Source organism: Nycticebus coucang, chromosome 3 (genome assembly GCF_027406575.1).
Source record: "Nycticebus coucang isolate mNycCou1 chromosome 3, mNycCou1.pri, whole genome shotgun sequence".
NCBI lineage: Eukaryota > Metazoa > Chordata > Mammalia > Primates > Lorisidae > Nycticebus > Nycticebus coucang.
The window spans coordinates 6,583,039-6,607,388 of record NC_069782.1 but is presented as its reverse complement, the minus strand read 5'-3'; the positions used below and the strand labels follow the sequence as shown (position 1 = coordinate 6,607,388).

Below are 24,350 nucleotides of genomic sequence, written 5' to 3'. Positions count from 1 at the left end.
TATGCCCTTACTTCAACTTACTAGATCTGACTTCCCCACACACTGGTGAACTCCCTCACTCCACGAGTGGTGGGGAGGAGCCTGGGTTTTGTTTGGTTCAAGGCTCTGCTGTACAGACAGATGGCGGGTGGCCAGGGAGGGACAGACTAGGGTGCCTCCTCTGCAGAACCAAAGCACCTTCTAGGGTTGGAATGGGAGAATGAAGAGACACGATTACTTTATGTTACACAAAAAAGGAAACAAGGTTAAAATGAAGTTTATTATTTTTTTGATTTTTTTTCTGTTTTTTGTTTTTTTAAATAAAACTGTTTGTGAAACAGCTATTTTATCCCCATGGCAGAGTGACCCCGAAAGATGCACTAACCCCTTCTTAAGGCCTTAACAAGATTTTTTTTGTACTTTTTTCTTTTTTTAGAACTCAGATATTTAAAAATTATACATTTTACAAAACCAAACAATACAACACAACATAAAGAATCATGTAGCATAGGGCTGCCTATCTGACAGACCCCCTTTTCCTTTATAAAAATAAAAGCAAAAAGAAAAAAGAGTTAAGTGGGTGTTGCTTGTCAGTTTAACCCACACTGATCACACCAACAGTCCCTCCCTGTCCCTGCCCACAGCTCTCATTGCCTGTGCTGGCAGCAGAAACCTGGGCTTCCTCCTGTCCCCGTGGGTCCCAGTGGTCAAGGCACAGCTGCCTGGAATGTGCCGAGGACAAAGGGCCCCAGGGGCCCCACCACAGGTCACCACTTAATTCTGCCTGCTGTTCCAAGGTCACTGTGTACACTTGGTGGGGCCATTGGATCCTCCCCACCTACAGGGACCCGGGACATAGTTAGAACCGCAGGCATCTGACAGTTTCACCTCCCACAAAAAAAGATAAAAATTAAAAAAAAATAAATAGTGTTTCTGGAAATGAAAAATTTATTTTTGTGTTTAGACGTCATTCCCCGACTCTTGAAAACATGGACCATTCCCTCTTCCCTCCCCCCAAAACCTTCCCACTTTGAGACAAATTAATGACAAAAGGATGGTTCAGGTGTGGTTTGCCTGCTCTTTCAATCCTGGGTCTAGTGTTCTCTGAATTGGTGAGCAACAGGCTAAAGTTCAAAGCCACACACACCCTGTCCTTCATGAGATGAGGGTTTGTTCACTTCAATTTCACATTTAATTTTCACTGTCATCGGAACAAATTTGGAATTCTTTAACTAGATAATTTTAAAATAGAATCAAAAGGGATAGCGCACCTTTCATTTAAACAAAGTCTTTCCAGACTAAAAATAGATTTATATATATATATATATATTTTTATCCCTCCCTTTTAATTCCCCCACCCATCCCCATCCTCCCACACCTCCCCCCTCCCCCCACATTGTCACTATGGAGATTGTGTCCATGGCAACAGCCATTCCAACGACGACATCTTGGGTCTTTCTTTCCTGTGGTGTCACTGGTTTGAGTGTGATATGAGAGCTTAGGAAGAAGTGCTGGCATGAGTGAGCACGTGGGGCGGGGCAGGGCGGGGCTGCAGGTAGGACCGTTTCCAACTCAGGTGTCCACCATCTTATCATCTCCACAGTCTCACCTGGAAGACAAAGAACGGGTACTGAGGGCCAGGAACCTCCACATGCTCTGCAGCCAACAGCCCGCTCCAGGTCACCCCCGGGGTGGGTGGGGCTTTCAGCAGGGACACGTGAAAACGAATGCTGGTGCCACCATGTGGCTTTGGACCTGGAAGAGTCTAAAGGCAGCAATGACCTTAGTCGGGGGTGCTGGGGCTGAACTCTGAGGGCTCCCCAGGGCATGTCTGCCCTCCCAGAATGCAGAAGCAATTGAGACCAGAAGATGCCCTGCACTCACGGTGGGCCGCTCCAGTGCAGCAGCTCATGGAGCTTCACCTGAGCAAGGCAAGCAGTGCTCAGAACCCCTGCAGTTGTAGTTCAACACCTGGGGGCAGGGCTTGGTCCTCAGAGGTGGCTGAGAGCACCCAGCTAATGCGTGGAAGAACCTTCTCAAAGTTCAGCCTCCCAGGGCAATTTCACAGCTGCCTCTAGGTGACAAAGCCAGGTCTTTATACTTAGCAAAGAAAAATGTCCCTGCCCCCAGTCTCAGCACCCTGCCCCAGCTAAGACAGATCCATTGGATGTAAACCTTCTGGCTCCTCAGGAGCCTGGGGTCGCCCATCCCCAGCTGCTGGGCTCCTCTTTTTTTCTAGCCCAGGTGCAGGAAGGTGACTCCAGTGCCCCATGTAAGGGAGATGGGTTGTCCCAAGGGCCTCTTTGGAATGCTCCATGGGCCACTCCATGCACAAAGGTCTCAGAGAGACACAGTTATTTCTAAGGAATTCAGTTTAGAAAAAAAATTACACTAGAAGCCAAGAAGGGTGGCGGCCTGGCCCCTCACTTGCTTCCGCCAATCACAGTGGTCATGAGACTACCACTGTGGCTTACCCTTCTGCTACCTCAAGCCCTGTTCGTGACCTCTGCCAACTGACACTGGGAAGTGAGGCACCACCAGTCTTTCTGCTTCCACGATACTCCCTCATATGCAGACCAGGTAAGAAGGCTGGGGCCCGTGAAGCTAAGAACGTGCTGTTCCCAAGCACACATGCATAGACGCCCTCGCCCTAGGGGGTTCCTGACTACTTGGCAGAAAATGCCAACAAGCAGGAAGACACTCCACAGGAACAGCACACTGTCACCAGGCCCATGTGAAGGAAGGCCCCATGACTTCACATGCGCCTGGTGTGTCATTCCCAGAATGGCCTCAGCTATCAAGGGGCTTCCCTAGTCCTAAAGGTGGCTGTGGGCCCTAGATGTTGCTCCGCCCATAATGCGTGTTTTCTCTTCCTTGGTGGCACAGGGATTCTCCACTGCCTCTCTCTGGGTTCCCTGAGGCTAAGGCTGCCAGGAAAGTGAAGAGAAACAGCACTGAACATGAGTCCTTGTGCCTTCTCTGGTGCCCTCCTCAGGAACCAATGGGCCTCTGTAAAGGTGATGACCAGGCTGGCATCATCTTGCTGGGATGTCTGTGTGAACTTGACGTCAGATGCCCACGTGCACCCTAGCCAGGCTCTGTTCATGGAGGGAAGGACAGAATAGGGTTTGCACAGCACCCCAGTCTCGCTCATTACTCAGAATAGCAGGCCTTGCCCTAGCCCCCCACTTCAGGATGAAGCCTCAACACCCAGGGTCTGCCTGGCCAGTTGGTTCCGTGCTGCTGACCACGGGCCCCTCCTGGGAGCACCACACAACTCAGGTACCCCTGGCCTGGGCTCTGCCCTCCAGCCTTCCAGTAAGGGGTTTTTCCCAGGGTCTGATGACTGGATGACTAGGCTGGCCCAAACACCCTGGGTCCTGAATGTGATGGGACCACAATGCATGTTTTCTCTGTGTGTTCTGAATGTGATGGGACCATCCCCACCTTCCCAAGTGTTAGTTTTAAAAACTGTTCCTTCAGTAGGAGAAATAGGAAGGAAAGAATATTCTCTAAGCACTGATTCTGTGCCAGGCACTATCAAAACTTTACAGCCAGTATTCTGTAATTGCACCGAGACCCTGATCCCTTTTTGCAAGATGAAAAGCTGAAGCCTGAGGAGATAACATACGAAGCGCAAAACCACATGGCTGGTTAGGGGTGGCTGATAGGAGAAGGTTGTGCCCCAGACACTGAGCCACAGTGGCAGCTGTCAAGTGGAGCATACGACCTGCCATCCCTGTGCTGAAGACCAGTTGCTCCCTCTGAACAAAGGCATCTGGAAGCTGGGCGGCCTGAGTGCAGGGTTTCAGTTTTTACTGTCCCTTGTCCTTATGACTATACCTCTTTATACGCCCATGGCCCGAACCTGGGACTCTGTCCTGCATCCTTCCACACCAGACTCCTGCCCTTCCCAACTGCAGCAAGAGTCCATCACTGCAACACCACCTGACCTAGCCAGGATTCTCCCAGAGCCCACTGCCTCTCCTGTAAAATAGACACATAATTCCCACCTGGGGAGGGAAGGTGTTGAGGGAAATCTAATTCTGAATCTGTACTGACTTAGAGCATTGCAATTGGGGTCGAAGGGTCCTTTCTTGGGCTCTGGCATTCATCCCCTAACCCACTCTGAGTCCTGCTCGGGGCTAGGCCAACATGGTACAAAGAGAGAGACACAGTTCCTCCCCTCAGAAGCCTGGAGCCCAGTGTAGTAGAGAGACAGGTAGTGATCAAGTGAGCAATCTGAGTTGTGGCGGTGCCAGGAACTGGTTACAGAGTGGGAAGAGTGGGGCAATTTTGAGATTTAGAAAGCTTCTGTGAAGCTTCTTTGAAGAAGTGACATTTAGGGTGAGATCTGGAGAATGAAATGGAGCGTGTCACGAGAAGATGGGCAGGCAAAGTGTGAAAAAACCCAGAGGGAGACAGCCTGGCCCCTGTGGAGCTGAAGGAGACCAGGAGCCTGGAGACCCTTGCCTGAGACTTCCACAGGCTTTTGGGTCAAGGTTAGGAATCTGGACTTCATTCTAAATGTGACAGGAACCGCTGAAGTAGACAGACAGCTGCAGGGAAGCTTGCAGGAGATTACATTTGGGGCTGGTGGCAGGACGGCATGGTGTAACAGTGAGGTGGTCCTGCAGGAGGCTCACACACCTAGGCTGGGGCTGGTGGTGAGGGAAGCAGACAGACTTGAGTTTCCTGGAGATGTACTCCCGGGGCTTTTCCTGGCCCAGCCTGGGGTAAGGGGTGACTCTAGAACATGAAACTTCTTATGTGGCCTGGGTATGTGACGTCCAGCTCTAGGGGGAGGGAGGCTGCTCACCCTTCCCCGACCCTGCTCAGCTTCCTTCCATGGCAAGGCGAGTTGGCAGCTGCTGTCTCCATGCACCCTGGGCAGACTGTCAGTTCGGATGAAGTTTACTCCTCCCTGTCCCTGGATCACAGGGCCTTGGCAGAAGGTGGCAGGCTTCCTGCTTACTACATGACAAGAAGAGCTGGGTATAGGGTCCCACTGTCAAAGACCTGATGACCACCAGTCACAGGAAGCCAGCAAGACAACAATCTCAACACAAAAAGAGCAGCAACCATAGGTCTGCCACACTTGTCTTTGGCAAAGGGCACATGGCAGCCTGCTGGGTGATTTCCTCTCTTACATTCATGGCCTGGCGAGGGACAGGTGCCAGGTATCCCAAATGCAAGGGGTAGAGGACAGCATCTTCTAACCCCCAGCCTTTGGGTATTGGGTATTCTTTACTACATAGGACAGCTATAGGGTCCAGTCTGTAGCTTTGACACCACCCAGCTCCTGGTATTAACATGGCTCAGCCAGGCAGGGCAGGCCATTGGGCTCAGAGCCAGAGCACCCAGCATGTCTGTGTCGGTACCTTGGAGACACTTTCTAACAGAATCCTTGCAAGGTTGGCATTGTTGTTCCACTTTAGGAAAGAAACTAAGGCATAGAGACCTGAGGTCACAGGGCACTGTCCTTACCACCCTGCCTGAGAAAGTGGGGCGCCTGGAGGCAGACACACATGTACATCCACTGTCTTGTCAGGGGACCAAATAACGGCAACTCTCTGTCCTCGATCACCAGGATCCTAGGGCGTACCCTGGGCCTGAAGGGCAGTGACTATCCTCAATGAAGCTCTGCTGAACTAAGAAACCAGGGAGAGGCGCTGCCTGGTGGGAACAGTGTGTGAACAATTTCAGAGGGACCAGAATGGACACAGCATGTCCACTTTTCCCTCCAAGAGCTGAACGGTCTGACCTCAGTGGACTCGAGACTACCTACGCAATGGATCAGGTGGCTTCACACTGTGCTTCAGCATGGCAGGGAGCAGGGGATGGGCCCACTGTTCTGCTCTAGAGTTGAGGGCCTGAGCAGAGAGGAACAAGACCATGAACCGAATCCCCAAAAGATTTGCCCACCAGATCTAGAGTCCAAACTTTCTTTCTCTCAGACATGAGCTGGAATTCCAAGACAAAAACAAAAAGCACTGAGCCACAAATGTTTCTTCCTGTAACCAGGTCTGTCATGACACGTTCCAGGAATATTCATCGTGGTTCGCTTCAGAACTTGACTCCAACCATCTGGGCTAGGGATAGAGGCATCCCTGTGAGAGGGCAGGGCCTGCCCAGGCACAGCGACACACGCAAGCCCGGAGATGTGTAGGAGGGCCGACAGAGATAGTAGTTTGAAGGTCTACAATAGGCCACCTGTTCTGTTTTGTTCTGACTCCTCCGCTGCCAACCCTACTCCTGGGAAGAGAGAACAGCACCACTGCAGAGCACTCACCTCGCTCCCCCACCAAGAACGCACTCGGAAGCCCCCACACAGGGTGGGCGGCACAGGGGCCTTCCCCAGAAGTCAGTATCAGGACCCGCCTAAGAAACAAATGTCTTCTCAGAGAAGGAAAACTGACACTTTCTAAGACGAATTAGATTTTTCTGAAAATTACTGTTGGGTATTCCAGAGAGAGGTGGACACCCCCACCCCTGTAACAAGGGGGAGGGCACATTCCACAGAGGGCAATCAGGGGTGTTGTGCTGCCCGAGGCACAGGTCTGGTGCAGCCAGAGCCCTGTGGGTCAGACTCCTGGAGGCCTAGGAGCCTTCTTTTGGGAGAAATGACTTCTCAAGGGACAACTCTGAGATAGGTGGTCCCCTTGCCCACTTCTGCAGTTCTATAGTGCAACAAGCTACGTTGCATTTTTTTCTTCTCTTCTCTCTCAATCTATTTTCCCTTACCCCTCAGTGACTCCTTGGCAAGGCGGGGGAGGTAAGGGAGGCAGGGAGGTCAGAGAGCACAGCTGCGCAGACCTAAGCTTTTAGAGACCCAAGTCTTGTAACCTTGTTTCCACGGACACCTGCTGGACAGCCCCGACCACAACCCGCATGCTCACAAAGGAAAGCTCAATCGCTTGAGAGCAAAATTAAGACAGATGCTGAAGTCTACTAAATCTTTAAGAAGACTTCCCTTCCCTTTGTACTTCTGCAAAAAGTAATCCTTCACAGTACTGGGGAAAAAAAGTATTTCAAGAGAAAAACATGCTATAAGCTTTACAGAAACATAGTAAATTTAAAAGAGGAGACCCTTGCTAGACCCCTCTCTAGAACCCTCTGGGGGCTGCTGGTAGATGCACCCCACCTCAAAAGGGCTGACCTCAATGCCTGTGACATCTGCCTTTGGGAGTACGACTCAGGAGGCCCCACTTGCCAGTTCTGCCCTGAACCCCCATTGGCAGTGAACAGTTTTGAAGACACCCCCCCACCACCTTCTCACAGATGTTCTGGGAGCTGAGTAACAAATGGAAAAACACTTTATCCACCTAGTTCTGGGAATCCACATGACTACATTACATGCTGGTGGTACAGCCTGGGGTGAGCAGGAGGGCAGAAGCACCAACACCTGCTGGGAGTGGGCAGGTGATGGTGGGAGCCGGGTGGCCTCGACTCACCTGTGCTTGCTGTCCTCTCCATTCCCACGAGCACACGCCCCCCTCACCCCCGCTCCGACTGCTCTGTGCTGAGGCTGCCTTTCGCGGTCTTGTTCTGCAGGGGGGGGAGAGGGCACGGAAGGGGAGGCTGCCGCGGCAAAGCCAAGAGGAGCCAAGACAGGAGGGATCCACGAACATCAGACATGTGGATCAGGGCAGGCAGAGGGGACAGGAGTGGCACACGGAAAAGGAAAGAAAAGGCAGAGTCAGTACTCAGGGCTCTCTGAGGCAAAAATGTGGCCATTAAAACAGGGGAGCTCTAGAAGTAACAAGTTAAGTGAAAATAAGGAGAATACTGTAATATCTTATGATCCACTTTTGAAAATAAAAAAGAGAAGCATAAGAGTCCTTTAAGAGCATTCTGAGGGCAGACCTCTCTGGACAACCTCTTTCTAGTTAGTCCTTTCTGTCACTTCTTGGGAGACCAAAGACTGTGAGCAGCCAGTGACCACCAGGTGTCAGTGTGACCTCAGCCAAGAGTGGCCACTACAGGAAACCAGAGGGAACAACTCAATCCTTTCTTGGGGCCCCTTCCCTGCACCCTCTCTTACCCCACGTGGTATCTCAAACAGGCTGTTCAGGCTGTTCCCCCCCCCTTATAACTAGGAAGCGGGGTTCCCTGCGCACCACCAGGTCACTTGAGCGGAATCATAGCCTGGAAGAAAATGTGAGTTCCCCCAAAGCCCTGAAATCAACTCTGTATTTTTTTTTTAGTCTGGGAAAACGCCTTTGCTCCTATCTCAAGGCCTAGAACCAATCTTACCAAATGCCAACCTATGCACTGGGGTTCTATTAAACCAGAGAGAAAATCAATAGTTTTATCGAGTTTAATCTTCTCATTACTCTTCATGCATAGACAACCCCCAGCCCCAAAGCATTCCTACCAGCTACCTCATAAGATTCAGGGTGCTGACCTGAGCCACAGGTCTCCCTTCAGCATCATGCCTCTCTGCCCTCCCAGGGCAGGAGCAGGCCAGCAGCCCACGGTACAAGTGGAGACAAGTGTGGGTGAGGTCCTCTAATGCCTGGTTTTACGTCTTTCAGCCACCTTGTATCCCAGTTCTTCTGGGAACATAAGCTCTTGGGCCCTGACTCACCTTGTGCTTGGGGCACCTCACCGAGAAGTTCTCTTCATGTAGCAAACAATCTGCAAAATAGAAGTGAACAAGTCAAATGGAGACGTTTTCACCTGGCACAGCCGGACCTGGGTGGGCCAGGCCAGGCTGGCTAGGATCAACAGGGTCAGACCTGGAGGTAAGAGGTCCCCACATTGTCATTTCTAACAGGAAAACATCAGACATACCCTAAATAAACTATGATACCTTAAACACCATGGACTATCAGCTACTTGTATAAATACACTAATTCTATTAAAATGTTTATATAATAAAGACTGAAAGTAATCTATTGAAACTTAATAGTTGTTCCCCTTGGGTAGTTAAAATTGTAAGTAATATTACCTTTTTTTTGAGACAAAGTCTTATGCTCTGTTGCCCCTGGCTAGTGTGCTGTGGCATTGTAACTCTCAGCAACCTCAAATTCCTGGGCTTAAGTGATGCTCTTGCCTTGGCCTCCCAAGTAGCAGGGACTATAGGTGCCTGCCACAACACCCAGGTAAGTTTTCTTTTTCTTTCTTTCTTTTCTTTTTTTTTTTTTTAGTAGAAATGGGTCTTGCTCTTGCTCAGGCTAGTCTTGAACTCCTCAGCTCAAGTGATCCACCTGCTTTGGCTTCCCAGAGTGAGCCCCCACACTTGGCTAAGTAATTTTAATTTTTAAAATCTTTGTATTTCCTCGATGATAATTATACTATTTTCAAAATCAGAAACAATCTCTAATAAATGCTAATTCTTTTTTTTTTTTTGTAGAGACAGAGTCTCACTTTATCGCCCTCAGTAGAGTGCCGTAGCGTCACAGCTCACAGCAACCTCCAAATCCTTGGGCTTAGGCGATTCTCTTGACTCAGCCTCACAAGTAGCTGGGACTACAGGCGCCCGCCACAATGCCCGGCTATTTTCTGTTGTTGTTGTTGCAGTTTGGCCGGGGCTGGGCTCGAACCCGCCACCCTCAGCATATGGGGCTGGCACCCTACCCACTGAGCCACAGGCGCCGCCCTAAATGCTAATTCTTGATTCTGGGCTAACTGCATTTCCCAGGCTCAAGCCAAAGCCTCGCTGTAAGGATGCTTTAAAATCTGGAGACACTTCTCCTCTGTACAGAGAGAGACCAGAGATAGAAAAGCAGGCCAGGCCCAAGGGTCCAGCAGTCACCTTTGCCCTATAACTCATGGAGACACAGAAGCCCCCAATACAAATCACATAATCCACACTAAACACTTCAGAGGAAAGTAGACTCCCACAAGGGTGCTTTCACTCCTTGGAGGAAAAATAATTCATTCCAACTTTTAACGTGGTGATTGCATCCTCCATGACAGCAAGGGATGCATCTGCCTCCAGGTGAGTTGAGCTGTATGGTACAGGGTAGAACAAGTGGATTGGGGTGAGGAAATGGTGCAAGTGGATTGGGGCAGAGGAAATCTATTTAATGAGTTCACCCTGCACACCACAGCTCCCAGTGACCCAAAGCCAGGTCACTGGTGCAAGATGTGGTGGCAGAATGCTAATAAATACTGATCAAACATCCTCAGCGCTCCCAGGCACCACAATGGAAGGAAGCCCTGGTGCTTACTACCCTTATTAAATTTTTTTTCTTTCTTTTTTTTTTTTTGTAGAGTGAGTCTCACTGTACCGCCCTCGGGTAGAGTGCCAGGGTGTCACATGGCTCACAGCAACCTCTAACTCTTGGGCTTACGCGATTCTCTTGCCTCAGCCTCCCAAGCAGCTGGGACTATAGGCGCCAGCCACGACGCCCGGCTATTTTTCTGTTGCAGTTTGGCTGGAGCTGGGTTTGAACCCGCCACCCTTGGCATAGGGGGCCAGTGCCCTACTCACTGAGCCACAGGCGCCGCCCTACCCTTATTAAATTTAAACTGAAATCCAGATTAGCAGCCTGTGTACCCACAGATTTCAGATAAATAGTAACAAGCAAGGGAACACACAAACAAAAAGTTCTTCAGGATCCAGTCTCCTAAGCAAATAAAAAAAGAGCCTTTCGGGCGGCACCTGTGTGGCTCAGCGGGTAGGGCGCCGGTCCCATATGCTGGAGGTGGTGGGTTCAAACCCAGCCCCGGCCAAATTTAAAAAAAAAAAATAAAAAGAAAAAGAGCCTTTCATTTGGCTAAACCTGGAATATTGCTACCTACCTCTGGGTAGTCCCTGACATCTAAGAAAGTGGGTGGCAGCTTTCTCTGCTCCCAGGGCCCAAGAGCTCAGCAAGTCATTGCTAACCTTTAGCTCCTCCCCCAGCTGCAGCTAGTGGCAGCAAGTGAAATGTGTTAATTTAAAATCCACAAGTGCACAGTGTGACTGAGACTCCTGCTGCTCCAATATGCCAGTGTCTCTCTGAGCAGCAGGACACAGACAACTGGAGCTCAAGGGAAGCACATCCCCCCTCCCCGGGCTTAGGCAGCGCTGTTCTGGGCCAAAGAGAAACAACACAAGCACATGTGGGACTACACCCTGCCTGTGCCACAGGGTTTATATAAATAAGGGTGGAGACCACATGAGTGACCAAGGAAAGGCATAAGTGGCTCAGTTCCCCTGATAGTCACTGAACAGTGACCAGTTGTGACAGACCATTAGTAAAACACATCTAAAGTGAGGAAACTGTGTTCCCTCCAAGTTGAAAGCAGAAAAGATGTAAAACATTAATGTGAGTACCAACTAAAGACAACTTGGAACTAGTACCAGGTACTTCTGGAAATGGAAATCTCCTAAAGGAATCTGCCAGAGACAGTATCCACCTTTGGCAAGCCCTTTGTGCAGGCAAATGCTCTTTTCTGTTCTTTAATCCACAGGCTATTAAGAACTGCAATTCAAGATTCTGGCACGTGATGGAACCACAGCTAGAGAGCTCAGATGCTTGGAGGACAGGGGAGCCTCTTCTCCTCTCTGCTGGGGGGTGAAGAGCACTATGAAGCGTAGTAAAAACTCTTCTGAGGACTGAACAGGTGTACTTGGCCAGCCACCATCTCTCAGTTTGTTTTCAGTAAGGCCCTCCACTGCCCGGAGGGCCCAGCCAGTACCTCTGCACAGTAGGGTCAAAATCAAGCAAGCTCGGAAAGGCAAGGGGGTGTAGTCAATAAAAGGGCTTCCAGACACAAACGTCAGACCTGAGAAGAGAAGGTGCCTTCCCAAAGCAAGCAAGCAGACTCACTGAGCTCCTCACAGCAAGATCTCTCTTGCTTCAAAAGGCCCACCTTATCCACGTAGCCCCAGGCTGAGGATGGTGAGCTCCAAGGGTGTGCAGGAGAAATGAGAAGAGAAGGCCCTAATGTCTTCTGTGCAGACACTGTCTCCAGGTCACCTATGATCTGACTCAGCACTGTCATTCCTAATATTGGCATAACATGGGGCTGGAACACAGGGACCTGCCAGTCCCACCCTGCCTTGCAGAGGAGCTGACTCAGGCTCCTGGGATGCAGTGAGGTGACAGAGGGAATTCTGACACTGGGACTGGTTTCTGTGATACAGATAGCTGCCTCTTTGGAGAGGAGCCAGACCGCCAGCGTTTCATAATGACCATCCTAGGCTCTGACCCCACCACGGCAAGATCAAAGCCTGTAGCAGACACAACTACGAGGAGGACTCTACCTAACCAATTCGAAAATTGTGACGTGGTGGTTTGCATCCTCACAATGACCTGAGATAATAATAGTAATTATAATAAAAAAATCCTGCAGTAGACAGAGCAGCTCTAAAATGCTGCTTCGAGGGCAGCCATAGAAAGTAGAACTCCCAGCCATGTTTCTTCATGAGAGTAAAAGAAAAATCCCCTCAGGCAAGATTCTTTATGCACAGTGGAATTATTAATGAGCTACCAAACTCCTTTTTTCCTTCTGCCTCGATTGTTGTAGCTCATTGGATTAAATGCATTTTTTTTTTTTTTTGCCAGAGCTCATGTTATTACTACTGTGTTCCCTATCTGAAGCCAAACTCTGTGCCTGTGACATAACAAGCATCACCAACAGCCAACTATGATGTCAGAAATGCAGCAGCATCAGGTGGGCCAGGTTCAGGGCTCCCTGCAGGAGCCACAGGGCCTCATGAAACAGAGATTCTGTTTCCATGGAGACACCCCAGTAATACAAGTTTTCCTTGAGACATCAACAGCTCTTTAAGGATCTAGATGGGTGATGACAAGGCAGAGATGAAAATGTTAAAACTGCTCCTTATTCCAAAGAGATTAGGGACCCTCAAAACCAAGGACTTATATTTGTTATGATTAGAAAGAAAAGCCAATCAATGGAAAACTTTCCTGGACCTAAAGATACATCACATGCAGACAGCAGAAATCCTGAGAAGACTGGGGAAGATATAGGCATCTACCCCTGCAGAGGAGTATCAGCCTCTGGGGCACTGTGAACTGGGTCATCAAAAAGTCCACAATGCCCCAAATGTGGCCATCTTGTGAAGCTGCTTCTTTGGTCCCAGCTCTCCACACGGAGGTCAGAGTGTGCAGCAGCAGGGGTGGTGAAGCCAGAGAGCCAAGAGCCCCACCTACATCCCTCCTGACCCAGAGCCTCCCTCTCACTAGACGCTTGGCCACCAACTTCTGTTATATAGAGATGTTACCAGCTTAAGTAGGTAGGTCACCAAGACAGGCTCAAAAATAGAAAGTGCCATTTGCTTATAAAGCCTCAGGTAGGACAGCGCCTGTGGCTCAGTGGGTAGGGCGCTGGCCCCTTGTACCGAGGGTGGCCGGTTTGAACCTGGCCCTTGCCAAACTGCAACAAAGAAAATAGCCGAGCATTGTGGCAGGTGCCTGTAGTCCCAGCTAGTAGGGAGGCTGAGGAAAGAGAATCATCGCCTAAGCCCAAGAGCTGGAGATTGCTATGAGCTGTGATGCCACAGCACTCTATAGAGGGTGATAAAGTGAGACTGTTTAAAAAAAAAAAAAAAAAGCCTCAGGTAATAAAGAAGGCTCAGCAAAGTGGGTGGGGTAGGCCAGTGTGTAGGAAGCTTCCATCAGAGGACAGGATATTCCCACTGCTCCACTGCCCTTTTTTTTTTTTATTGCAGTTTTGGGTGGGGCCAGGCTCGAACCTGCCACCCCCGGTATATGGGGCGGGTGCCCTACTCCTTGAGCCACAGGCACCGTCCATCCACACTTTCTAAAGAATCCCAACCACACTGCTTGAATCTGATCAAGGTGGCTCTAAAAACAAATTAACAAAAAAAACCCACTCAAAAACTGCAAAGCTTCAACTGCAAGAAGAAAACCAAACATTCAGAAGTAATTAGGGGCAATATAATGAAAATGAGAAAAGACAACTGGCTGGATCTTGAGAAAAAAGGATTTAACAGTTGTATTACAGAATATGCCAGACCACAACCCTGTGTGAATTACCACTTAGACTCAACATGGCAACATGTAGAAGGAAGAGAATGGAAGGGGCAGACTTAAACCCAAACTCCCTGAACTGGCACCTGGAAGCTCCCCGCGTCTTACTCCCCGTTCATCCCTCTCGTTAAACAGTACCCTGGCCACCAAGCTGCTTTCCTGAGCATGCCTACGTGCACACACACACTTTTATGAGAATCTAACTTTGGCATTATCCTCTGTACCCTTCTTGTTCTTTTTAGCTGCCCCTCCCACAGAAACCTGAGAAAAGAAGGAAGGGAGAAAAAAGGCAAAGCGAAAGCTTGGGAGTGGTGCCTGAGCACAAGCTGGGGGGCTGAAGCAACCACTGCACTGGAAGAGCGAAGGGTGGGCAGGGGGACCGTAAGACGCATTCTTCCGCTGTGCTGTGCCAGTGCCAGTCGCCTTCATCTGGTCAGCCACGCCTTCTCCCCTTTCCCAGAGATGATGGAGACAGCTCTGTTTCTTTCCTCAGAACCCCAGGAAGCTCAGATAACAAGCACTGTGCTAGCTGCTGCTCTCTTGTTTCTCTATCCCCTGTTCCCTCCAGCGACACTGCAGGTTATGCTTAAAAAGTAACTGGAGGACATTATGTTAAGTGAGACAAGCCAGGAACTGAAAGTTAGACACTGCATGTTCTTATATGTGGAAGCTTAAAAAAAAGTTGATCAGCTCTGCGCCTGTAGCTCAGCAGCTGGGGCGCCAGCCACATACCCCAGAGCTGGTGGGTTCAAATCCAGCCCGAGCCTGCCAACAACGTAAACTACAACCAAAAAAAATAGTCCAGCATTGTGGCAGGCACCTGTAGTTCCAGCTACCTGGGAGGCTGAGGTAAGACAATCACTTAAGCCCAAGAGTTTGCAGTTGCTGTGAGCTATGATGCCATAGCACTCTACCCAGGGCGACAGCTTGAGGCTCTGTCTCAAAATAAATGAATAAATAAATAAATAAATAATTTTGGTGCAAAACGGGCATGGTGGCTCATGCCTGTAATCCTGGCACTCTGGGAGGCCAAGATGGGTGGATTCCTTGAGCTAAGGAGTTCAAAACCAGTCTGAGCAAGAGCAAGACTCCGTCTCTAAAAATAGCCAGGCGTTGGGCGGCGCCTGTGGCTCAGTCGGTAAGGCTCCGGCCCCACATACTGAGGGTGGCGGGTTCAAAACCGGCCCCGGCAGAACTGCAACCAAAAATAGCTGGGCATGGTGGCGGGCTCCTGTCGTCCCAGCTACTCGGGAGGCTGAGGCAAGAGAATCGCTTAAGCCTAGGAGTTGGAAGTTGCTGTGAGCTGTGTGATGCCATGGCACTCTACCCGAAGGGCATAAAGTGACACTCTGTCTCTACAAAAAAAAAAAAAAAATAGCCAGGCGTTGTGGCGGGCACCTGTAGTCCCAGCTACTCAGGAGACTGAGGCAAGAGGATCGCTTGAGCCCAAGAGTTTGAGGTTGCTGTGAACTGTGACACCACGACACTCTACCAAGGATGACAAAGTGAGACTCTGTCTGAAAAAATAAAATTTGCTATACAATTATTAGAACAAAAAAATATTCCACCTAGTACATGTAATAGCACTAAAAATAATAAAATACTTAAGAAATGTAAAACTTATATTCTGAAACCTATAAAATATCATTAAAAGAAATTAAAAGACCTAAATGGAAAGTGATCTCATGAATTAGAAGATACAGTGCTGTTAAGATGACAATACCCCCTAAATTGATCTACAGACTCAGTGCAACGTTTATCAAAATTTCCACAGCTCTGGGCCAGGCTAATGCCTGTATTCTGGGAGGCTGAGGTGGGTGGACTGCTTGAGCTCAGGAATTGGAGACTAACCTGAGCAAGAGTGAGACCCTGTCTCTACTAAAAATAGAAAAACTAGCCTGCGTTGTAGCCTATAGTCCTGGGAGGCTAAGGCTAAAGCTGAGGCGGGAGGATTGCCTGAGTCCAAGAGTTTGAGGTTGTTGTGAACTATGGCACCACAGCACTCTACCACAGCACAGGGGCAACTGAATGAGACTATCTCCTAAAACAAACAAAAAACCAACTGCCCCTCTGCTTTTTAACTGAACAGAAATTAGTAAGCTAATCCTAGAATTCATACAAGATAGGAAGGGACCCAGAAAATTGGAAGAGCCACACTTCCAATTCCAAAACCTACTACAAAGCTACAATAGACAGTATAGTACTAGAGAGAGTCCAGAAGTAAGTCCATGATCAACTGATTTTTGACAAAGGTGCCAAGATTATTCCATAGGAAAGAACGGTCATTTCTACAAATGGTGCTATCCAGATGCAAAGGAATGAATTCGAACTCTTTACTTCACACCATATACAACAATTAACTCAAAACGGATCAAAGACTTAAAGGTAACAGCTATATATATAAAACGCTTAGGAGAAAACATAGGTGTAAATCTTCATGAGTTTGGATTAGGCAATGGTTTGATATGACACCAGAAGCATAAGTGACAAAAGAAAATGCAGATAAATTGGACTTTGTCAAAATGAAAACCTTCTGTGTTTCAAAGGATGCTATCAGAAAAGTAAAGACAACTCCCAGAAGGGAAGAAAATATTTGCAAACCATATATCCACAATTACAAAGAATTCCTTTTCTTTTTTTGAGACAGAGTCCCACTTTGTGTGCTCGGTAGAGTGTCATGGCATCATACTCACAGCAACCTCAGATTCCTGGGCTCAAGTGATCCTCTTGTCTCAGCCTCCTGAGTAGCTGGGATTACAGGCATCTATCACAATGCCCGGCTATTTTCAGAGATAGGGTATCCCTCTTGCTCAGGCTAGTCTTGACCTCCTGAGCTCAAGCTATCTGCCCATCTCGGCCTCCCAGTGTGCTAGGATTACAGGCATGAGCTACTGTTCCCACCTTATAAAGAATTCTTAAAACTCAACAATAAAAAACTCAGCTTAAAAATGGGCAAAGGATTTTAATAACAATTTCTTCCAGGAAGATATACAAATGGCCAATAAATACATAAAAAGATGTTCAACATCATTAGCCATCAGGAAAATAACAAAATCAAAATTGAAATCAGATACCATTGCACACCCACTGAGATGACTATAATTAAAAAAGAAAAGACAAAATAACAAGTATCGGTGAGGATGTGGAGGAACTGGAATCCTCACACACTGCTAGTGGGAATGTAAAATGGTCCATCTGCTTTACAAAATAGGCCACAAGTTCCTCACCAGGGTCAACAGAATTACCGTATGACCAGCAATTCCATTTCTAGGCATACACTCAAGAGAACTGAAAACATATCCACACAGACTTGTATATGAGTGTTCTACATTATTCATAACAGTCAAAAAGCAGGAACAACCCAAATGTCCATCGACCAACAAATGGATAAAAAAGATATGGTATACTCTTCACAACAAAATACTGTTTAGCAATAAAAATGAATGAAGTACTAATATATGTCACAACATGGAGCATTATTTGAAGTCAAAGAACTTAGTCACCAAAGGCCATGATTCCATTTATGTGATATGTACAGAATAGGCAAATCTACAGAGATAGAAGGTAGATTAGTGGCTGCCAAGGTTTTTTTGGGGGGGGGGGAGCGGAGAAGGTGAGTAACGGCTAATGGGTAGAAATTTTTTTTAATAAAGTGATAAAAATGTTCTAAAATCTATTGTGGTGATAGTTGCACAACTCTGTGACTATACTGAAAACCAGTGAATTGTACATTTAAATAAGGTGAACCAGATGTGAATTAGACAAAACTGTTATTAAAACACAGAAAGGATAATACAAACAGAACAAGGTCAGGAGAGAGAGAAATCTATAAACAAGGGGAGAAAATCAAATTGTATGTCTTCATCCTTTGGATTCTATACAGTGTAACTCTTTGGATGCTCTGGACAAGGGTGTGGGGTCCGGTCTTACCTGCGTCAATGGCACACGGGTAATGGTATCGGAAGGAGCAGCCTTTGTTATAGCAGCCCAAGGTGGCGCCTGCCTCCTGGCAGTGGGAACATTTCTGAAATGAAGGAAAAAGTCAGGCATGTCAGTATCCCAAATTCATCCCTCTCTTCCAGATCCCCATCAGTCAGACCTCAGAAGCATGTGTCTCTGTGGTTAGAAGAGTTTGTGCTGGCAGGATGGGCTGGCCAATTTCTTTCTTTTTTTCTTTTTTTTTTGCAGTTTTTGGCTGGGGCCGGGTTTGAACCCACCACCTTCGGTATATGGGGCCAGCATCCTACTCCTTGAGCCGCAGGCACCGCCCTGGGCTGGCCAATTTCTAACCACCACTCACTGACCACCATGGGACGAGATCCAGCAATGCCAGGCCTCAAACACGTTCTCAAATCAAATAGAACACCACAGCAGAGAAGAAAAGCAATGCTACAGTGTGTGTTTGGACACACCAGAGGGTGGGGCACCCGGCCCGGCCTCTGATGTCCCTGCTGTCCACCCGCCTGCATACTCTGCTGGTCACTGCCTCACTGCTATTGTGAGCTGCCTGCAGACCTTCCCTGCGCACTTCTGCTACAGAATTCTGGGGTAGAAGGAAAAGGCAAGGTAGTAGAATTATATATAAATCTTTTAGAATTAAAAGTGGAATCTGGTTTCTAGTTCTTATATTTGTAAGAAGACTTTATTTTTATTTTTGATCTACTTACCCCAAATGCCCAACATGAGTATATTTCCCTTTCAGAAAAAATGGGCTCCTGTGTGCAAATGGTATTTTTAATCTTATTTTAAATGCACCAGAAAACCTGCCATGGATTTCTGGCTAAAAACCTGCCACGAATTTCTGGGTAAAAGAGACACTTTTCTGTAATTGAGACACTCCTCCTTAATATAGTCAGGTTTTCTTAAAGTGGGGCACATCTCTGTTATCCCTGTGATGTGGCTCCTGTGAGTGTACATCCCATCAGCATAAGAAATGTGTCCTGTCAACAACAATCATATTCATAAAACACAACACATATGGCAGATTCTTCAAATGGCTGAGGCACACCCAGATAAGACTAACCCAGAAAATACAGATACTTGTTTCCAACAAAAAATAAAATAAAGCAGCCACACTCAAGCTGGCTCAAAGCCCCCAATGCTGATGCTGATGGTAAACTATGCTAATGCCAGCAACAGTGAAGCCCAAGAGCTTACCAGGAGTTAGGATGGCTGTAGCAACTGATGAGGATTAACTCAGCCAGTCCTCCGAACTACCCCTCCTGGCAGACGAGATGACTAATTTGTTCCAGGTCAGAGCTAGATTCAGGCTGACCACCCTGCTATACTGCACAGACAAATGGGGCAGGAAAGGGTGGTAAGTCATTTAAGAACTCTCCCTTCCTCTCAGAAGACCAAGATCCTTCTGGGTGCCCATAAATCAGTAGACATTTACCAGGTGTCATTACATCCTTGTTAAGAAAGGAGAGACAGTATTGGAAAGAGAGGAGTCACCATCAAGAATAAAGTGTGGCCCATCTACCCTTGTCTTGCTTGAGGAGTCCCTGGCACTCAGCCATCCTGAGGGCCTGCACCTGCCCCTCACCCCAAAGGGTTAATCTCATTTAGTCGAGTTTGGGAGCGGGTGTGTCAAGCATTTCTGGTAGGAAAGTCTTCAGGGAGAGGGTTTCTGCAAAAGTTTCTGACCTCTTAGAAAGAGGTCAGAAGCTGGTATAGTGGGGTGCCTATGCCCCCAGCTACTTAGGAAGCTGAGGTGTGACAGTTGCTTGAGACCAGGAGGTTAAGACTAGCCTGGGTGATATAGCTAGACCCTCATCTCTTAAAAAAATGAAAAAAAAAAAAAAAAAAAAAAAAAAAAGGGTGGGGTGGGGAGGAGGGAACAAGAATAGGCCATCTTCTTGGTGAGCCTCTGTGGGGGCTGAATGATGGGATCTATGGTAGCCACTGTGTCACCACAAGGGAACAGCATGAAGACAAAGCCAATGTGCTGAGGACAGAAGAATGACAAGGAAAAGAGACCCAGACCCACCTCGACACCACTGAGTACTTAATCGCCTGACCCCAGGGCCACCCTACCTACAGACTTGTTACAGGAAACTTAAAAAAAGAAAGAAACCCAACAAAACCCATTTACACAATTTCATAACCTGCTATCAAATATCCCGATTGACAAAGAAAGAGATCTACTATTTGAGACACTGCTGTATGAAGTATGTAGGCTCTGGAGCCTAAATAACAGCCTGGTAAATGACTCTACCACTTTCTAGATATACCTTTTTGGCCAAATTTCCAATCTTTGTTTCTTCAACCTGCCAACATGGGACTATTAAGAGTGCTCATCTCATAGAAATGTTGTGAGGGTTAAATGCACAAATCCGAACCTCTACCAGAGGGATTCAGCATCACTGGCTTTAGGAAGATATGATGGTGAGAGTGGGCTAGGAGAGATGCAGTGCTGCCAGCCTCACAGCTGAAAGGACTCGTGAGCCAAGGAAGCACACTCTTCCCTGGAGCTTCCAGAAAGGAGCACAGTTCAGCCCGTGCTTTAATCTAGCCCAGCGAGATGCCTGTGTTGGACTTCTAACATTCAGAACTGTACGATAAACAAGTCTTTGGTAATGATAGACAACTAATATTCAGGGATTTCACAAAAATCTCATAATGAGAGAGGTGACTGTTTAGTTTTTCTTTTACATTCTTCAAGTAACAAATTTCTCCCTCGTGGAAACACCTACAATTTGATCCATTTTTCTTTTCTTTCTTTCTCTCTCTCTCTTTTTTTTTTTTTTTGGAGATATTGTGGTATCAGACTAGCTCTCAGCAACCTCAAACTCCAGGGTTCAAGTGATCCTCCTGCCTCAGCTTCCTAAGTAGTTGAGACTACAGGCACCAGCAACCAAGCCAGGCTAATTTTTCTATTTTTAGTAGAGACCGGGTCTTGCTCTTACTCAGGTTGGTCTTGAACTCCTGAGCTCAAGCTATCCTCCCTCCTCAGCCTTCCAGAATGCTAGGATTATAGATGTGAGTCACATGACCAGACTCTTTTTTTTTTTTTTGAGAAAGGGTCTCATTCATTCTGTTAACCAGGCTGGAGTGCAGTGTTAAAATCATAGCTCACTGCAACCCAAACTCATAGACTCAAGTGATCCTCTTGTCTCAGCCTCCCAGGTAGCTGGAACTATAGGCAAGCACCACCAAGCCTGACTAATTAAAATTTTTTTTGTAGAGACAGATGCAGTAATGTGGCCCAGGCTGGTCTTTTAACTCGTGGCCTCAAGCAATCTCCTGCCTCAAAGCCTCCCAAAACACTGGCATTGTAACTATGGGCCACTGCAACCAGCTTCGCTTTCCATTAGGCAAATCTTGACATCAAGATCACTAAAGATGAGACTCTGGGTCTTTTTTTATTTCTTTTTTGAGACAGAGTCTTACTTTGTCGCCCTCAGTAGAGGAGTGCTGTGGCATCACAGCTCACGGGCTTAGGCAATTCTCTTGCCTCAGCCTCCCGAGTAGCTGGGACTACAGGTGCCCGCTATAACACCTGGCTATTTTTCATTACAGTTTGGCAGGGGCTGGGTTCAAACCCGCCACCCTCGGTATATGGGGCCAGCGCCCTACTCACTGAGCCACAGGCGCCCATCTGGGTCTGTCTTCCTGTTCTTTTTTTCTAGTTGAAGAAAAACAAGCTAAAGCAGAGAGATCTGCAGATATCATAGCTAGTAACGAAAGTTTGACCTTCAATCCTTTTTCCTCTGAACCTCAAGTTCAACCTTCTTCATACCATACCATGATGCCTTTTAGTTTCCTTCATTCTCTCAACTACCCATCTGAAAAGCACTTCCTAAGTGTCAGGTGTTGAAGACAGACTATAAAAACTTATGTCCATAATATCTTCTATATCTGTTCTCTTCTTCTATCCAAAAATCAATACCGGGCTAATCTATTTCTTCCTTTTTTTTTTTTTTTCCAGACAGAATCTCACTTTGTCACCCTCAGTGGAGTGCCATATCATCATAGTCACAGCAACCTCAGACTCTTGAGCTCAAGTGATCCTCTTACCTCAGCCTCCCTAGGAGCTGAGACTACAGATGCCCACCCCTGGTTTGTTTGGTTTTTTTTAAGAGACAGGGTCTCGTTCTTGCTCAGGCTGGTCTCAAACTCCTGAGTTCATACAATCCACCTGCCTCAGCCTCCTGGAGTGCTAGGATTACAGGCCTGAGCCACTGCTCCCAGCCTTGGGTTAATCTATTTCCAATTAGATTTCTATTCTTTACTTTTTGCTGGAAGACACTATCTGTACTACCATTCTCCTATTCTGCAGCGATATTCACTTGTAAGAGAGGTTAAGTCCACAGGATACTACTCCCCACACAAAATGAGAGAGACACACAGTGGGGGCTTCAAGCATCAAGATACATTTTTCAAATAAGCAACAGTCTAAACTTCTGATGATGTAAGATCTTTTAATAGTGAATTTTCCATTATTAAGGAAGGAAATAAGAGCTACTTTTTAAGGAACTCTGACAAGAATTATACTTCTGGTAACGTAAACTCAGGAAATACATTAGGAATGTATTATGACTTTTGGGGCATGTTTAAACAGAAAGTAGCCAGACACCTAAATCTGAACCTTCCACCAGCCCCTGTCTCAGAGATAGGGCTTGATGACTTGAGGTGGCAAATTGCAGGGGCTGAATCAACTACAAGCCGTTTAATCTGAGGGATACTCCAAGGGAGAAGTCTACATGCCTCTTCATTCACAGAAAGGCTCTTTCCATGAGATATAACAGTGACCTAAATAATCACTCTGTTTAATAATGAGCATCTCAGAGCAGCCTCGAAGCGCCAAAGCATTTGGGTCATAGTATTACTAGTGCACTGATGACTGTTTCTGTCCAAGCCTTGCAGATCATACACTTTGCCACTACCATGCCTGGATGGCTTTTATCCAGCACTGCACACACTCCTGCTCATGCCTTCAGTGTTTACTTATTCACATCCATCCATCTCCGATAAACTGAGATTCATTCTTGCATCCCCAGGGCCTAGCACACTGTAAGTGTGGACTGATGGAATGAATTAATGCAATGCTGGACAAACTGAGAGCTGGGAGATAACTAACGAGGCTACTCTTCAATAAAAGTTAAGAAGCTGATGCTGGTAGAGCACGGAGAATGTAGAGCAAGATATGTGTTAATTTTTGGCTATCAGTGAGAGTTTTTTCCCTTTTAATTAGGCCTCCTATATCTAGGACAGAAGGTGCTGCTGTCCTAGCTATGTATGACAATTATGTGACAGCACTGAGGTCCACATACAACAAGAAGCTGCCCTTTAAGGCAGCGGTTCTTAACCTGTGGGTTGCAACCCCTTTGTAACAATGAAAATACATCCTGCATATCAGATACTTACATTACGATTCATAACTGTAGCAAAATTACAGTTATGAAGTAGCAACTAAAATAATTTTATGGTTGGGGGGGTCCTCACAACATGAGGAATTGTATTAAAGGGTCGCAGCATTAGGAGGGTTGAGAACCACTGCTTTAAGGGTTTGGGAGCATCTTTCTTTGCTGCAACTCTACACCCTTATCAATCTTCTTTCAAGAGAACTTCAAGGTGTTGGCCAAAGTCCTAAGTGTACAACACTGTATGTTTTGGTTTTTGCTTCCTTAGAACTAGACATGCTCCTCATGTTTCATCATGAGGCCTGAGACTGGTTACAGCACTTTGCTGCCTGCCATTCTCACAAAGATTTGGGAGGCAGGCTCTGTGCCAACCTCTGGAGCCTGTATCAGAGCCCAGCCCCATCGATGTGTCTCAGCCAACCTCAGAGGACCAGGGAAATCCCCAGTTCCTTTCAGGTCCATTTTTTTTCAATGCTCCTGAAGGTGTATAGCAGGCGCACAGACTTAAAAGCTGCACTCATGTTCCACACAGCTGTCCCAGTGCCAATTTCAGACACTGAAATGATGAAACGCACATTTTAATAAATTCTGGTGGTACCAGCATGAAACATCAGTCAGCCTTTAACTAGCTGAAGAATAATCATGTGTACTTAAACAAAAGTTCCAGGTTTGACTGCCTTTTTAGAATAAATATGGTGGATCTAATGTAAATATTATCCCAGTATAATGCAGCACAGGGCTAGTGGAGAAAAAGACTGAGAGTGTCACCATATGCACGAAAGCCAAAAGTCACTACATTGATTTACAAAGCAAATACAGAGCAATATTGCTGTACCCATCTGTATAATGGGAACAGCAATATTTGCTTTGACTTCTTTTTAATGTCTGAAATAACTGTGAAAGTGTTTTGTAAACTAGAAAGTTACATAATTGTTAGGACTTATAACAATATACAGGGTGCCCATAAAGTGCTGTGCAATTAAATTGCACAGTATTTTAAATTGCAAATGAACTTTATGGTCACCCTGTAGAAAATGCATCTTCGGCAATAAGT

At 47.0% G+C, this 24,350-nt stretch overlaps 1 protein-coding gene across 2 annotated transcripts in view; it reads right to left on the bottom strand.

The window, feature by feature from the left end:
- Positions 1-240: 240 nt before the first annotated feature.
- Positions 241-24,350, bottom strand: part of TCF20 (transcription factor 20) — a 99,795-nt gene continuing 75,685 nt past the window's right edge. The window contains exons 3-6 of one of the 2 annotated variants that reach the window (XM_053586305.1): positions 17,862-17,955; positions 8,570-8,619; positions 7,434-7,560; positions 241-1,588 (exon numbers count right to left, since the gene is read on the bottom strand). In XM_053586305.1, coding sequence (XP_053442280.1) covers positions 7,477-7,560; positions 8,570-8,619; positions 17,862-17,955 — 228 coding nt within the window. In that variant the 3' untranslated portion in view covers positions 241-1,588; positions 7,434-7,476. The remainder of the gene's footprint in view (positions 1,589-7,433; positions 7,561-8,569; positions 8,620-17,861; positions 17,956-24,350) is intronic. The other variant, XM_053586306.1, reaches the window with a different exon arrangement.